Source organism: Triturus cristatus, chromosome 11 (assembly GCF_964204655.1).
Source record: "Triturus cristatus chromosome 11, aTriCri1.1, whole genome shotgun sequence".
Classification (NCBI taxonomy): domain Eukaryota; kingdom Metazoa; phylum Chordata; class Amphibia; order Caudata; family Salamandridae; genus Triturus; species Triturus cristatus.
Window position 1 is genome coordinate 155,944,104 of NC_140594.1, and position 17,655 is coordinate 155,961,758.

Below are 17,655 nucleotides of genomic sequence, written 5' to 3' on the forward strand. Positions count from 1 at the left end.
GTGCACCTCATTTTGGTACACACACACACACATTATATATATATATAATGTATAGAGAGTCAGCCTTCTACAGTGTGCTACCACCACCACCATCACTTTCTTGAACACCCGATGAGATATGAAAATAATTGTCCTGCAGGTCAATGCTACTAACCAGTCTAGAGGGTCTAGGCCAGCCAGAACCTGGCCAAGGGTGAGCATCTAGAGTCTGTCCTTCCTCAGGAAGGTGCTGAGTGGGCGAAAGTCTAGACTGTTTAGCACAGAAAAGTAGCGGAAGTTGCAACCACAACCTACTTCTGTCAATTGTACCCTCTCGGTGGCTCCTTTGGCCTAAAAAGGGGAAAGGTGTGGCGCCACCGCCAGGGCGACTGACACTGGACGTTGGGGATCACGGTTCAATCCTTGACTCCGGTGGCAGGGGTCTGCCCAGCACCATGTGACTCTGGGCAATAGCTCGCTTAATCTTCCCAACGGCCCCCAGCACCGAGATACCCCTTCGGGGGTGATTCGCGTGCTATACCAGTACTGGATTTACATTTAAAAATGTTACTTATCTGAGGTGCCACTTCACTAAATAGTGCTGGATCTTTCCTCCTACAGGATGGCGTTGTGTCGCTGAGAGCAAACTAATGAGGTGTGGAGGGTGCAGCAGCTGGTGGCGTGGATGACTATGCTGCACAGTGGCCCTAGTGTCCACAAGATTTGTGGCAACCTCAACCGTGACTATTCTAGATAATTACTTCAAGTTGTTCAGAACAGTGCTGTTAGCCAGCTCTTAAACTTGTCTTCCATGCTTTCATCACAAACCATTCCCGGAACTTGCAATGGATTTTAATCCAGAAGTGAATTATTTTTAAAGGTTCCCTATCAGTGTTAAAGTCATGCATTACCTCAAACCTCTTTTTATTCAGCAACTTTTCATCCTGCATTGTCCTTCCAGGGCACTACGATCTACCTCAACCTTCCTTGTACAGCTTCCCAAGATAAAAACAATCCAGTTAAGACAGGAGATCTTTTCCTACAATGTATCGAAAGTTTGGAATTTGCTGCTGTTAAAACTGATATCTCAGACAATGTCACGGAACAGCTTAGACCTAGGTATTTATGATACAGCATGATGCCTGGTTAGGTAATTTGTTCCTCTTTTCAGCACCAGAGCACCTCTTTTGGAACTTGTGCGCTCTAACAAAAAACATAATTAAATACCTACATAACTACATGGCATACATCCAGTTAGCAATATTGGTGCCGTTTTTGGAGGAGTTATTAGGAAATTGGAGGCAAAGAGAAGATTATTCATTATATTTAACTTCATAGCGGATATCAGAACCTCCCTATGGTTCACCCTGTAAATAAATGCATCAAAAACCAAACACACTCACAGTAAACTACATCAGATACATGAAAATTAAGTCAACCTTGTGCACTAAGGTATGCTACTATTCATCGACAACATCTCAACACTGAGTCCCATTTGCCATGTTAATTCACAAACCCACACTACACCAGTAGATCAAATAATATCTCAACATTAAGGCACTACATGATATCAAAATATTACTCAAACACCACAGCACCAATCAAAAAGTTAATACATTTTTGTTAATGGCTTGAAAATTATGTCTTACTTACCAGAATTTTGTTATAATTGTGCCAGGTGTTATTAATCACATCCCACAGCTTTTCAAACACTTCTTTTCTGGGGAGAAGAGTGCAGTAATCTAATGCAAGCTCTTGATCCACCACACGGCAGTTAAACACCTACAAGAAACAAAGCATGTAGTGGATTATGTGACCAGAGCCACTTAATAAAAACACAGAAAGAATTAGTTTTTTCAATAAACTTCAGCTTAGCCCTAGTTATTAACTTGTTCACTTCCAGTGCCTGACTAACACGATAGAGCTTCGAACAGTGCAAATGCCAGCTGGTGGTAGCAGATTGCCATCCATGTTCCTTTGAGTTCCTCGATTATTCGCAGATGCAAGACGAGAAGGCATAGAAAACACCAGAGCATCATACACCATCAGATTGTTTTAGGAGGGTATCTGGAGACCCAGACAAGGTGGTGGTAAGACTGGGGAAGACTGCTTCCATTACAGTGGGCTAAAGAACGGTGATGGATCAAACCCAGATCTGTTGACTGGGTGTGAGTGTTTGATTGGTTCTGATGCTCCGTCCATCGCCACCCCCTTTTGTACCGCTTTGTTCGCCATAAGTTGGCAGGGTATGCTCAGACGTGAGTCCTTTGCTCACTTTGCCACTGGATTCAAGCAAGCCTGACTGAAGACGGCTGAAATGCCAGAAACCGGTCCTAGGAAGCTCGTTTCCGGTCCAGGGAAGGCATGGCTTGGCAGTTCGGGCTGGACTGTTCCCATGAGGCACAGGGTCAGACTGATTTGCATATGGCCATGTCTGAACTGGGGTGGCAGAGTGGGTTAAAGAACGGTGATGGATCAAACCCAGATCTGTTGACTGGGTGTGAGTGTTTGATTGGTTCTGATGCTCCGTCCATCACCACGCCCTTTTGTACCGCTCCATTAAAGTAGCAGCAGTGAAAAGCAACATTTGTTTTGGCATAATAGCAGTCACTAACTGGACTTAAAATCCAGTATTTCTGAGGAGGGCTTCAAAGAAGCCATACATTACAAAATAAGTTAACATGTTTTAGAATATTAGAAGTGGTAAGTTTGAGCATATGTTTCCCAGAAAGCAAGCTACTTCTTGGCTAGGGCGTAGCCTTTTTCATGCACAGAATGATCTCTCAGAACAGGGTTTGCTTCTCGACCACCTTACCCTTAATACCAGTAAAACTGACAAAAAGCTATTTATCTTCATGATGCACTTTTCAATCAATCAGGATTTATAAAGAGCGGATAATCACCTGATAGGATATCCAGGCACCTGCAGGCCCCAGAGGCTTATTCGAACAGCCGGGTCTTAAGGGCCATTTGGAATTCCTGAAGTGAGGCGATTGTTCGGAGGCACGTGGGGAAGAGGTTTCAGGTGTTTGCTGCGATGTAGAAGAAGGAGCAGCCTTCATTTCTGCTTCGGTAGATGCGGGGAATGTGGGCAAGTGAAAGGGAGGAAGAGCGTAATCTTCGATGGTTGGTGGAAGTTCAGGAGGTGGTTAATGTAGGTGGGTCTTTGGATGTGTAGAGCCTTGTGTGTGTGGGTCAGCAGCTTGAATTGCCATCTCTTCTGTACAGGGAGCCAGTGGAGTTCCAGAGGTGGGGTGTGGTGTGGGTTGGTCGGGAAAGGCAGAGTACGAGTCTTGCTATGGCGTTCTACATGGTCTGAAACTTTTGTGCACACGGTGTTAAACCTAAGAACAGTTTTTGGGCCCAACCGGTGAATACTCTTCTCTTCTTAAGAGGTGTAAGGCAGAGTTAAAAAAAAAAAGGAAGGGAGAGTGATACTGTCCCACATGAAGGGCAACACTACCTTCAGCAAAAAATAAATGCGAGTTTGTGCTACCATTTATCTGGGAAAATGGTGTACAGAGGTTGCACTGAAAGCTCCAGCAGCTCATTGACATGCCGCACAGAAGTAATTGCTATGAGGAATACAAACTGAAAGGTCAGCAATCTAGGTGAACAACTGTGCATAAGCTAGATGGAAGTGCACAAAGAATGTAAGAACCAAATTACGGCCCCATTGAGGCATACTGAAGAGTGGATAGAGAACATGTACATGAGCCCCTTTAAAACACGAATCTTAATTCGGGACTTAAATAGCTAAGGTTTTTTAGACAAATGTAAAAATGGCTAAAGAGCTGACAATTTACATATGACCGTGCCTACTGCAATACCTTACTGGGTCACAGACAGAACAAACAAAACATCCAACAGTTTGGCCTGCAGAGGGTCAACCTGATGGTCTCTGCACTGTGCCACAAACTTCGCCCAATGGCCAGAATAAATGGATTTGCTACACAGGTGCATAGCCTAAAGAATAGCATCCACTACTCCAGCTTGCAAATCAAATCCATTCAGTTGGTGCAGCTCAATTTCCAAGTATGGAGGTGTAGACTGTGAACTGAAGTGTAGGACGATGCCTTGTTGTGGAAACAGGACTGCCTCCCGCAAGAGGTAGATGGATCGGAGAGCAAATCCTCATGCTCCACAAATCAGAGTACCATATGCTCTTGGACCAATCAGGAGATATCGGAATGATATGAGCCCAATCTTCCCTGATCCTTTCTCAGAACTCGGGGTAGGAGGGGAAGAGGTGGGAAGGAGTTCTGGAGACAGGTGTCACACTGCAGGTAGACTCTGTTTCCCTGGACACCTCTTGGCAGAAAATCCAATGCACAATCTTCAGAGCGTGTTCTTTGAAGTGGGAAAAAGATCGAACCATGGCATTCTCCACTGGGTGAAGATGTCTTGAGCCACCGTTGGATGATGATGCCATTCATGGTCTACCAGCTGACGTATGCAGAGCCCATCCACCCTAGCATTCAGCAAGCCCACCAAATGACTGGCTGTCAGTTATAATAACCAGAAAAGGTCCAGCCATTTCCGGAGATGAAGTGCCTCCTAGCACAGTATTAGTGACTACACACCGACTTGCTTGTTGCAGTCTCACATGGTGGTTGTCTTGTCTGTTAAGACCGGAATTGGGGGTCGATCAAAAGTTGGGAGCAGAGCTCCAGATCACCATTGAATGGTGTGAAAAGAAAGGAGCAGAAAAACTCATGCATGGGTGGCACCTAAATTGGCTCTGCGCCATCATTTCTGGAAGCGGAGGAAGTGTGAGGTCACCACAGAGTCCAATGACACCACTGACCTGTGCACTGGAGCAATTGCGATGGAAAAGTTCCTGATACAGTTTAGCACCTAGAGAAATTCAGAAGGTGAGGAATCTGCTAGAAATATCCATCAAAAATGCTCGGCATTTGGCATAACACTTCAGTCGTCCCCAAGAAAGCAACTTTAAATGTTGGTTAAAAAATAATGGAGATTTGGGATGGATCTGGACTAGCCCTCTCCTCCATAATTCAGTTATTAGCACCAGTAGGTAGGATAAATATCTGTTTGTCTCTGTTCCACATGCTTAATACTAAATATATATATACACAATACTAGTACACTAAACTAAATACTAATATAAATGGCCCAAAGTCCGTCTAAATATACAAGCGATCTTGGTGCACAGACGTGATGCAACTGATAAAGGCTAAACATTTTAGGATTTGTGGAAGATATAAATCCATAAGTATCACTGTCAAAGGCATCCACCCATCAACAGCAAATGTCCCAACTGTTGCTATGATAGGCACCTCTATGATAAATTGCGCCTCAGCCAAGACGATATAAAAATACAAAATTACTTTATTGTTGAAAAAGCCCTGTGGTACGCAATGACGCCACCGCCCCACAGACATACACACACATTCATGTGTCATCCACATCCGTGGCTTTTTAAGATCTATAGATGATGGAGCAGTTTTGCATGATCATCTTACCTTGTGCAATAAAGCCATGGCTGTATCCTTAATAACAGACACAGTTTTTTCGCTCATCGCACGCACAGTGATCTTACACTCGTCGATTGCTTTCTGATCATGGAGCTGAAACAAATCAAGATATAAATGGTGAACAAGTGAAAAACACGTAAATGTTGTGAACATAACAAAGAAACCACATATGAATTACCAAGGCTAACTTTTGCAGTCAACAGTGTACACAATGCAGGACACAGTACCACTGACAAGAGCACAATATTTTCAATGACTGATCTTAAATGACATGCATTTTAACTAACCATTTCTTTCAACACGTATTATTTAAACGTTTTGAAACGCTACATGATGTGTGGATTCCATCTAACCACAGATTGCTCACCTTCTGAATATTCCCCAGGCTTCTGACTTCATCTGGTAACTTTAGGCAGTACCTCTGCGCGCGTGTAGGTGGAGCTATGCAGCTCCACACAGATGCTGTTCCTTTCTATAAATGACGTGCAAAGCTTATATTGGCACTACTCCTCTGAAATGACATCAGTTGCTTTCGAAGATGTACGCGCCCTTAGATGCAGACGCCTAATAGCAAATTGTTCGTGACCAGTGTGCAAACTCAAACTTGGGATCTTATTAATGAATAGAGTCTAATCACAGAACGGGGAGGATAGGAGGGTCGGTGAGGAATTTGCAGCTAGATAGAGTCTTTACCAGAAAGAGCGTTACCAAAGGTAAGTAACTTATTAGTCTGGTAGAGACTTATAGCTGCCCATTCATCACCTTATCACCTTTTGAATAGATACCAGAGCAGTACCTTATGGAAGGAGAGCAGTCATGGACTCAAAGCAGAAAGTCCATCAAGATCAGGGAGGGGGGGGCAGGGATGTGGAATTCCTATAGCCCGACGCCCGGGACATATTGTTTGGGGTCAAGGGTAACAAGTTTCCATGTGTATTTTGTCCTTGGGACAAGTAGGCCCAACCCCCTACATCACAAACCCTTTGACTGCCAGTTTACAGTACCACATTATGGATCAGGGAAAGGCTTTGCCTTTAGTTAACCCCTTCAGTGCCACGCCCTTTCCCCCTCCTGTGCCGGGCGTTGCACTAGTGGGTGGGGTTCATGACGAGATAGTCTCATCATGGGCACAGCGCAACCGTGCTCCATGACGAGACTATCTCGTCATGGGCACTGAAGAGGTTAAGGTAATATTTGTGACGATGTGTTAATGCTGTTCAAACTTGTATTTATGGTTCATTAACGCAAAACCTTTATTATTAGGGAGAGTGATCCAAGTTCATGTTGTAAGTTCACACTGTATGACTGACAGTGGGTCCGGTATAAAAATGTGTACACACGTTTTCAATATTTAGCAATAAGAGGCTATGCATACTGCTCCCAGAATGCTCTCTGATTAGATGCAAATATATGCAGAAGCTTGAAAGCAAGATTGATTATTCTTTGCTTTAAAAATAAAATGTTCACAAAAAAATGCAAAAACATTTTGCTAAACTACTGTAAAATTTTAGGTAACATTTTCCTGCAGCATCATTTAGTAAAATGTGTTGATGTGTGCTAGTGTTTAAGTATCACAAAAAGAGAGAGACAAGGGTTTAGAGTCTTCTGACTCCCTTAACAATATATGAAACTCACACGACAGAGAAAAACTTCATAACAAAAAATAGTAGTACTATAAAGTGAAAACGGGAAAATCAAAAGAATTTTTAATACTGCCCTCACACACTTGGTAGTGTCCTGCTTCATCATTGGGCCGCATCATACACCCAGGTGCAGACCAACACACTGGATGGAGCGCAATTTTTTGAAAGATGGAAGACAGTAGTGAGGGTAGAGTGTAGTAAAGAAAGACAAAAAACACAAAAGTGTTTACTCAAAACATAAAGGAAAATAAATTTTACTCCTGGAAAAACGGGACCAAGAGAGGTGCAGGTATGTTAATAAAACTGCCTAGGTGTTAAACAATAATTCTTTATTTAATGTCAACCTCTGGCAGGATTAAAATTATGATTATGGGGTATTCAGGGAAGGTAACGACCCTAGGTTGACATTAAATAAAGAATTATTGTTTAACACCTAGGCAGTTTTATTAACATACCTGCACCTCTCTTGGTCCCGTTTTTCCAGGAGTAAAATTTATTTTCCTTTATGTTTTGAGTAAACACTTTTGTGTTTTTTGTCTTTCTTTACTACACTCTACCCTCACTACTGTCTTCCATCTTTCAAAAAATTGCGCTCCATCCAGTGTGTTGGTCTGCACCTGGGTGTATGATGCGGCCCAATGATGAAGCAGGACACTACCAAGTGTGTGAGGGCAGTATTAAAAATTCTTTTGATTTTCCCGTTTTCACTTTATAGTACTACTATTTTTTGTTATGAAGTTTTTCTCTGTCGTGTGTGCTAGTGTTTCCCAAAAATATTCATAATGGAAAATCAGCGTAATCAGTTTTAATAAGATTCTGGGAAACAAAAATAAACAAGCATTGGTAAAGCCAATAGGTCTGGAATTGTTGGTCCGCCTTTTGGTTTTGTCAATGCGTGACTTGTTTTGGCATGTTTTTTGTAAAACCTTATTGGTGTGGGAGCTACCGGGCCCTCAATATAACAAACATTGGCAAAAGCAAAAATTGTTTTGGTCTCAAAAAGCACACATTGCAACAGTAGTTCCTGGCACTGAACAAAACGACTATGTGTTGATTATGCTCCTTGTGAAAGAACAGAATGCTGTCACTCACAGTGAAGCTAGCCGACAGAAAGAGAGAGACAGAATTTGAATAAACACAAAATGTCATGGTTAACGTCAGACCTAATCAGGGGCCCAATTATTAAATAAAGTCTCAAAAGTGCACTCATGTCCTTGCATTAAGTGCAGATATACGACTTTCATGAATTCACAAGACTTTACAGAAGTAGGCCAAGAAATAGTACTCCTAGAAAATATTTGTGAACTGCATTTTAGCATGAGCTAATATGCAGGTGTAGATGTGCTCATGCAAAAATCTGAGTGTTTACAAGTTCACTTTCCCTCCAACCATTTTTTCCCCAACCCTGAAGAAAGTTTTATGGCTGCCATTGTCAGGAGTAAATTTCCAACCTTTCTCAGTATGGGAAAAGATTAGATGAGAGTTGGTAAAAACCCTTAAAATATGCAAATTAGTAGGGCATTCCAACCCTGGAACTAATGCTTACCTTCAGCGCTAGTATGTAGATCTGCTGAAATGTGGCAACATAAGGGAATTGCTAGTATTCAACCCCTACTATGGAAGGAGCCCTGGCATAATCAGAGAGGCTATTCCGGAGCACTTGTATAATGAGATTGCTGACATAATTTGTCACCGCATTACATGGCACTAAAGGGACAAGTGGATTTTGTTACAGGACAAGTAGATTCATGAAGCAAACTGCCCCATGGACAAGTAGATATTTTATAAAATTCCACACCCCTGGGGGGGGGGGGGGGGGGGGGGGGTCGTGCCTCTCTTGGCAGATCTAACTGTAAAGACAATAGTGCATGATGAATGTATGGAGGGTATCATACTAAAGTCAAACAACATGTGATGGTTGAAAGCACATACATATTGGGTAGTGACCCTACAACACAACTCATGGGGATCTTGAACAAGATTTTACAGAGGGCAGAGGACATGGGATGGATTGGTGAAAAGATCAGCAGACTATAGTACAAGTTACTTACCTTCGGTAACTATGTATCTGGTAGAGACGATTCTAGCCGCAGATTCCTTAATGTAGAATTATCCCCAGGCGTGAGACTGGACCCGGAATTTTGTTTGCCACAGCATCTCTGCGCGCCGGGGGGCAGCACCATGCGACTCCACCCTGACGTTGTCCACGGACGTGACATCAGTGAGGTCACATAAGTCCCACCCCGGCGTGCTGACGTCAGTTTTCTTTGGAGAACTTTTCCGCGCCACAACGCGGAGCCATCACAAATAAAACTGTGAGTATGGGAACAGTGTGCGAAAAAATCAGCGAAACAGAAAAGGAAAGAAGCGAATGGTGAGGAACAGTACCATTAGGGACAGCGCCAAGCACTATGTAACTGAAAGACATGGAAGGGAGAGAGCAGAGCATCGCTCTGAGAAGCAACCCTGCAAAGCGAAGGCGATATCCTCCCTGGAGGCAAAAAAACATTTGGAAAATGTCGCGGAAGACGACAGAAAGTCTGCAACCACAATCTATAACAGTGAAGGGCAAAAAGTCCGAAACAGATGAGTAACGACAAATCACCCCAAGACAAAACCATCAAGGAGTGCTGTATCCCCTGGAAAGAGCTAAGGGCTGAGACACAGCCAAGAGACCCCCAACCCAGAGGACTGCAGAGGAGTTAGAAACCCCAAGCAATGAAAAAAGGGAGAAGATTATGAGTAGGCCCCACACTGGAATAACCAGGGTGTAGGGATGCAGAAGTACACATGAACCTACCGTCCAATTACTAGAAAAGAAGGAGTGGACCAAATAAACAGAACGAAGCATCCTGCCAGGGAGGAAGTGAAAGAGGGCACCCGCAGAAGAGAAATGCCATCCGGAGGCAGGCGAGTGCAGAAGACCAAGCTGAAGGGTCCTCGCAGAACGGGGAGGAAGGGCGGGCCCTGAAAGAATCTGCGGCTAGAATCGTCTCTACCAGATACATCGTTACCGAAGGTAAGTAACTTGTACATCTGATAGAGACTACTAGCCGCAGATTCCTTAACGTAGAATAGATACCCTAGCCATACCCAGAGGGGAGGAGGGTCTGCGAGAGAACCCCACCAGCTTGGAGGAACACAGGGCCCCAACAGGGAATGTGTCATGGGGGCAGGAAGGAGAGCCCAGCCCCCACCAAGCAGAAGTAAGCAAGAACAAGGAGAAGGGAAGGCCAGGATACCACAAGCCTACCCGAGGGGCAAAGGGAGTCCGCCAGAAACCCCAGAGGGACAGACGGCACCAAGCGAGTGCCAAAGGAAGAAAAGAACCACCGCAAAATTCAAGGAGAAGAAGAGGTGGAACGGAGGCAGAGCCCGCCTCAGGAGAACACACACAGCGAAGGGGACAGCTGAACGGGTATCAGCCCCAAGGCAGGGGACAAGACAGGAACGGCCCCACAGCCGATAAGAGCATACGTGAGAAGGAAGACAGAGTTGCGCAAAACTCCAGCAAAGCAAGGGACAGGAGCACACGGGTACACGCCGAGGCCCACAGAGGCGGACCATAACTACCAGGCGTGCGTAGCAGGCAGCTGGTAAATACTATAAAGTAGTGTGCCCAGAACAGGCCGAGCGCAAGACGAAGACAGAGGCAAGGGAACCCCAGAACAAGCTCCAGAGAAGGACGGCCCCAGTGGCACAACCCGGCCAACGAAGAGAAGTGGAACCGGCCAGAAGATAAAGAGGAGAAGAACCCCCCCCCAAGAAGCAGCCGGCGGGGCATGGAGGGGCGAAGCGACCCCCGGGAAGCGAGAAATATGTAGTACAGACCTAAATCCGTCAACCAGAACACAGGAGAACACCAGGAATATCCTAGCCCCCCTGGAACACAAGGCATAGGACCAGGCCGAAACGTCAGATAATAAGGTGGAAACACCAAGATACAATGTCCTAGATGGCATGGCAAAAGGCAGTCTGGCGATCCAGAGGCTGACGAGGGAAGGCAAAACGCACAGAAGCAGATATCCCGCAGGAACAAAAAGCAAAATGTACGACAGGCAAGCCCTGTAGAAGGATAGAAACACCATTGGATACTGAGCAGGACAGAACCTGGAGCAGCGCAAGCTGCGCTAAGGTGGAAGAAAAAAAGAGATCGCACCAAGCGGTATACAGTGACGCCAGGAAACCGAAAAGAGATCCACACCCGCCCAGCTTAGGATAGAGCTATACAATAGCCTACAAGTACCCCACCTAGGGTATGACACATCCCACAACAAAACAGGGGAACACCTCTAAGGGAAACCCACAGCAGAGGTCAAGAACATAAAAGACCTGTGGGTATCACCACAGGCGGCTTACCTATCAGCCAAAAAATACAGAGGTGGTCCAACCTGAGGACCTATACCTCACTAACAGTCAAAAATCACACAACCACAAAAGTTGAAGGGCTGTACCAGCAGCCAAAAGTACAGAGGGGCCAACGTAAGGACCCTGAAGGCATTCCAAGCCACACACAGCACACAGATGGGCCAACCGAAACACTAGGCCCAAAGAGAAAGGTGGGATAAACGCCTCCCATAAGACACCTGAGGACTGACAAGCCGAAGCTTACAGAGGGGGAGGAGGACGGAGCCCCGCAAGGAGTCGTTGAAAAGCGGAGTCCGCATGGGTGTTAAATAAAAGAATCCCATCAAAAGGAAGGTCAGCAAGACGCTCCCGAATATTCTCCGGAAAGACGCTATCCCGCAACCAAGCATGGCGGCGAAGGGCCACAGAACTCCCCATAGCGCGGGCGTGACAATCAGAGACATCCAAGGCCGAACGGAGAATAAACGCAGATAACTCCCGACCATCCAGCACATGGCGCCGCAGATCAGCGCGGGCACCATCGTGGGAGGTGCGAGACAGAAGGGACTCTGCGGAATCCCATAGGTCGGAGGTAGCCATGGCCAACACACAAAGAGTGTTGAGCGCGGGCAGAGCAGCAATAGTGGAAGCGAAGATGTTACGCCCCCAGGAGTCCAACCACCGGGCCTCCCGTGACGGAGGTAGCAACACTGAAGGCAAGGAAGGAAAAGCAGTCTGCAGGACAGGTCCCTGGGCAAATAGGTGGGAAAAAAGGCAGGCAGGATCGTGTGGGGCAGGATGGTGGCAGTGGAGGAGCAGCTGAGGTACCGGATATCCCGTAGCAGGACGCCCCCAGGCCTCCAGAATAGAGTTGTGGAGCAAGCTTCAAATGGAAGTAGCGGCTCCCCCTCCACCAGAGCCCTGGTGGAGAACCGCCAACAAGTGGTCTTTTGGGAGTGGAGCAACCGGATTGCCCATTTGCAAAATGCCGGTGGCCATGGAGATGGCCCGGACAAAGGCCACACTCCCCTCCGTAGGGCATCGTGGGGGAAAGAGCAACTCGTCCGTGAAACTAAGCCGCCCGTCCGCGTGCCCTGCTGGAGGAAGAAACGGCCAGCCCCTGTAGGATGGAAGACCCATGGAGGATTGAGGGGCCTGAGGGGCCTCCGGAGAAGCCGGTGGGGCAATCACCTGCAAGGTGCGGAACAGCAGGTCCAGGGGCCGTGGACGCAGAGACTGCGTAGAACTGGCTCTGGAAGCCGCTGGGGAAAAGTCAACGATGCGGCGTCCAGTCTCCGGTAAAGAGGAGACAAGGAAAAGACAATCCTCCGGAGAGGAAGGGATATCCGGAGAAGAGTCGACGATCTGACGTCTGGACGGCGTCGGGGAGTCTGACATGGGCACCGGTGTGACCTCGATCGGCGCCGAAGTGTCCACCAGGGGTGCCAAGTCGACCTCCACCACCATGTGCCTCATAGGAGAAAGGGGCGGGGTCGGAGCCGAAGCGGCCAATGAATGGTGCCGAAAAGGCGCCGGCTCGACCTCTGACGAGGAAGCCGCCTGCGCAGAGGACCGAGGTGGAAGCCGGGACCCGAGGCGCCGCCAGGGCCGGGGAGCAAAGCCATTGGCGCCAGAAAGGCGTCGGCTCGGCCTCCGGTAAGACAGCCGCCTGCGTAGAGGACCGAGGGGGACTCGGGGACGAGCCGTGAATCTTGGCAATCTCTTGCGACACCACAGGGAACCCCGTAGGGTTTTGCATCGAGGAAGGGACGCCATGGGTCGAAGAGGGGAACCCCGTAGGGCCGCACCTCGATGACACCACACCTCCAACACCTGAAGCCGAACTCATCGGCGCCGGGGTTGAATTCGCTGGCGAGTCCGCAGAAAGCCCCGCGCATGGCGAGTGAGGCGCGGACGTCTCAGGAAGAGGAGGGGGGCCCAAAGAAGCCTGCAGAGCCACAGCGTAGGCCTTCATTTGGACCCTTGTCGCCCCAATGCCAGGAAACGGCGAATAGGGTGGCGACAGGCGAGGGCGCACGTCCTGAGAGGAACCCGCGCCCTCTGCAGAAAGAGGACAGGGCCTCGGTGGTAACCAGCAGGACTTACTGGCAGGCGAGTGACGCCCATGGGGCCTCGGTGAAGGACGATGCTGCAGCCGGAATCGGCGGCTTCTGGACCCTTCCGAGATAGGGGACGGACACTCTGGCGAGACCGATCTGGACAAGCGGGCCGAAAGCAATTTCATTCGGCGCTCCTGCCGACACTTCGGCTTGAGATGCTGACAAGCATTGCAGTCCGTAGAATCATGGTGCTCGCCCAAACACCACGTACAAATTGGGTGAGGGTCCGTTGCCGACATCTGACGCGTACAAGAAGCACACGTCTTGAAATCCGAAGGCATTGCACACTGTTCCCAACGCAAAGACATGAAAAGAGGCCTGAAAACAGGCCAAGAGAACTCACACCGGATCCGCGTTGCACACGGAAAAGAAGGAAACTGACATCAGCGCGCCGGGGTGCGACTTGTGACCTCGCTGACATCACGTCCGCGGACGCCAGGGCGGAGTCGCGTGGTGCCGCCCCCCGGGCGCAGAGATGCAGTAGCAAAAAAAAAATCCGGATACAGTCTCACACCTGGGGATAAGGACTCTGCGGCTAGTAGTCTATCAGATCTTTACTACGAGCAACCCACGCAGACTCAAACTGTACATGATCCCCAAAATACACAAAGAGCTGAGGAACCCCCATTCCAACCTATAGTTTCGGGATGCGGATCATTATTCGACCCCTTGGGAAGGTATCTGGATCATTTCTTCCAACAATTTGTACAAAATTGGCATTTCTAGATCAGGGATACCACAGACTTCTTGCAGAAACTTCAGAGAATAGAACCAACAGTACAAGACCACTGGCTACTGTGCACTATAGATGTCACAGCATTATACACATCTATCCCTCATGAGGCAGGACTGGAAGCAGTGGAATGGGAATTGTTACAATCACAAGACATCAAGGCAGAAAATGTGTTTTTACTGGAACTACTGCATTTTTGTTTACACCACAGCTACTTTTCATGGCAAGAAAACTTTTATGCTTAACTCACAGGAACATCAATGGGTTTTTCAGGGGCACCTGCATATGCCAACATTTTTATGGCACAGTTTGAAGACCATCATATTGTGATTAACTCCAGGTAGCAGACAAAAATAGCTTTCTACTGCAGGTTCAATGACAATATATTTGTAATTTGGACTGACACGAGAAATGAACTTGAAAATATGATACAACTTTTGAACACACGAAACCCCAGGATACAGTTCACACACACTATTGATGATAAATTAATTTTCAGGATATATTAGTTATGAAGAAACCAAACAGTAACAGGTCTTTAAACGCAGATATACACTAAGCTCACTGACAGAAATAATGCATTAGCATTTTCCAGTTTTCAACCAATAAGTTGAATTCATAACTTTCCATTTTCCCAGTTTTTGAGAATTAAAAGGATTTGTTCGGACCAAACCGCGAGTACTCAAAAATTCACAGAATACAAACAGTTATGTTGAAACAGGCTACCTGAAAGAAATATTGCAGGAATGTATCACGAGGGTGGACAAGAAAGAGAGGATGGAATTATAAATCAAATCCAGCAAACCAAAGGAGGACGCTTTAGTGTTGGTTTCTAAATTCTCAACAAGCTCGTGAGCCATCAAAAGAATGATTAATGCAAGGTGGGAACTTCTAGAAAAAGAATCATATTTCAACAATTTATTTAAAGAAAAACAACTACAAGCTTATAGAAGAGAAAAAAACTTAGGTAAACTATTGGCGACACCAGATAAGAAGCACAACCTGGATGAACAAAAAGGAACTAACAAATGCCTTAATTGTATACTTTGCAACAATCTTATCATTGGGAATAGTTTGTCACACCCTATTTCAGGAAGAAGTATACAACTAAGGCATACAGCAGATTGCAACAATCGCTATGTTATATACTGTATCAAATGCCCATGTGGCAAGGCATTTGTAGGTAAAACAGAACACAAAATAAGAGTAAGATTGACTGAGCCCAAAAGTACCATAAGGACAAAGAATAAGACTTCCAGTCTAGCTGTACACTGGCAAGAAGCGAACCATTCCATCTCACAATTGAGATATCAAATAATTGAGACCGTAACCATGACACCTGGGGTTGACGACAACAACAAGAAGCTGCTTCAACGTGAGATCTATTGGATCAAGCGTTTGGACACATTACCACCCGAAGGACAGAACGATAGGATTGATAGGAGTGGTTTCATATGACTATTAAGCTTTTTCCACAGTCCAACTACAACTGGAATCTGTTTGGTTAGATAAAAGAAAAAAACCTTAATCACCAGTGTGGATCAAATGCTATATCAATATAATACAGACACCTCACTACATCATTAACACATTGTTTACATTATAACCCAGCTAGTGAAATTTTGGTGGAGGGCACTGTCCTAACCACTTTCTGGCAACACTTAAACAGTTTATCAAAATCTTTTTAACCTTTCAGCTTTCCACTAGTGTGCAGACTGGGACACAGTTTATGTAGGAAGTGAGTAGAGGACAGAAAACCGGTCGGTGAGGACTATTCCATTCAATGGATCCTTGTAGGTGGATGTGCAGGTGGAATAGCTAGTCAGCCTGATAACATTGTATAGGAGCTTACACACACGTGGTATCACAATGTGAACATTTCTATCAGTTCACAGACCATTGGTATTGTTGGCAAAAAGTGTATGATTGACATTATTGTATAAGAGTACTGTGCATTCTTAGTATTGCATGGTGGATTTTTGAGCAATTATTATTGACACTAAGATATTAACAACATAGTCAGCTTCACAAGGTCTGTAGTTTGTGTAGTTTAGTTAATTTGTTTTTCGATAAATCGCCTTCACACGATCCAAGCGTTTTGTATACAGCCCCCCTTGATGCGTTTTGCATTCAGGATACTTGATAGCTTATTCAGAGTTCAATATCAACAGGACAGGTACTTGGCAAAGCAGACTGAGATAGTCCGTCTTCATTGCTTACACCCAGGGCTTACTTCGACACATTACAAGGCACACAAGATACTTCGCCGGTCAGAGGAGAATCGGCTCAGGTAGATTAAACACCTCTAATATCGGTAAGCGGGCAGTTTGCAGGTCTTATTGAGGATTTTACTTTTACTCACCGGCGGGCGAATTGTGTGGATTCTGTTTAAACTTAGGTTGTTTGATTGCAGGGACAGAAACTGACTATATACGAGGCAAACTACTACTCGGAACATACTTCAAGTGTGGAGGTGAGCATGAGAACGTTTACTGCGGCTCGTTTTTTGACAAATCTGTTGCTTGAAAGGTACTCTTACAGCAATGTCAATTTACATTTTGGTTATAGATTGTTTCATATTGATTGGCATCGAAATTATCACAGATCCTCTACCAAGTGGGATCACATGACGTAGGACTGGCTAGGTGACTAGCAATAACTTTATCATGAGTGGGACGAACACTGGGTGAATTAAAATAACGCGAGTTTAACTATGGTCACCAAGGCATGATCGGTATTGTGCATGAATACCAAACTCATAACCAAAATGTTCATACTCGCAGGCTTGCATTGATCAGGTGAAGCATGTACTATGAAGTGGCGTGAAAAATAATAATGGTTCATATGAACCTTAAGTACACAAAGGGTTTTGGTCGTTTGAGAAACTCCATGTATTCTATAACTGTATAAATAATTATATTTTGTTTGGGTTTTCAGATGTGCACACTGAGGAAGGGACCTTGCTGTCCCAAAATGCATCGGGCATGAAAACGACAGGACATAAATATTTTGTGTAGTGCATAAAATGTTATGAGTTTGCACTTATGTTAAATTATGTATCAAAGGAATTTATGATATGAAGATTTTGTTCTTTAGAATAAGTATGAGGTAATGGCACTATGGTACCAAACGCAATGAAACCGTACTAAATGAATAAATAAATGCTTTAGAATGAAGTAAAAAGTAGACTGTGTTCTATATTGTGATTAACAATTTTTTTTATTTGGTTTAAAGTGAACAGTGCACACAGCATCCAAGTCTGTGTACTTGTTATATGTTGCTACTTTATGTACCATGTGTTGACAGCACAAGTAGCGGTGCAGCACCACTTTATT

The 17,655-nt window shown here is 45.6% G+C and overlaps 1 protein-coding gene across 2 annotated transcripts in view; it reads right to left on the minus strand.

Moving 5' to 3' along the window:
* The window catches only part of KNTC1 (kinetochore associated 1), a 1,031,844-nt gene that overhangs the window by 604,678 nt on the left and 409,511 nt on the right, over positions 1–17,655 (minus strand). For both annotated transcript variants that reach the window (XM_085636469.1, XM_085636468.1), the window contains exons 40-41: positions 5,466–5,570; positions 1,633–1,761 (exon numbers count right to left, since the gene is read on the minus strand). In XM_085636469.1, coding sequence (XP_085492595.1) covers positions 1,633–1,761; positions 5,466–5,570 — 234 coding nt within the window. The remainder of the gene's footprint in view (positions 1–1,632; positions 1,762–5,465; positions 5,571–17,655) is intronic.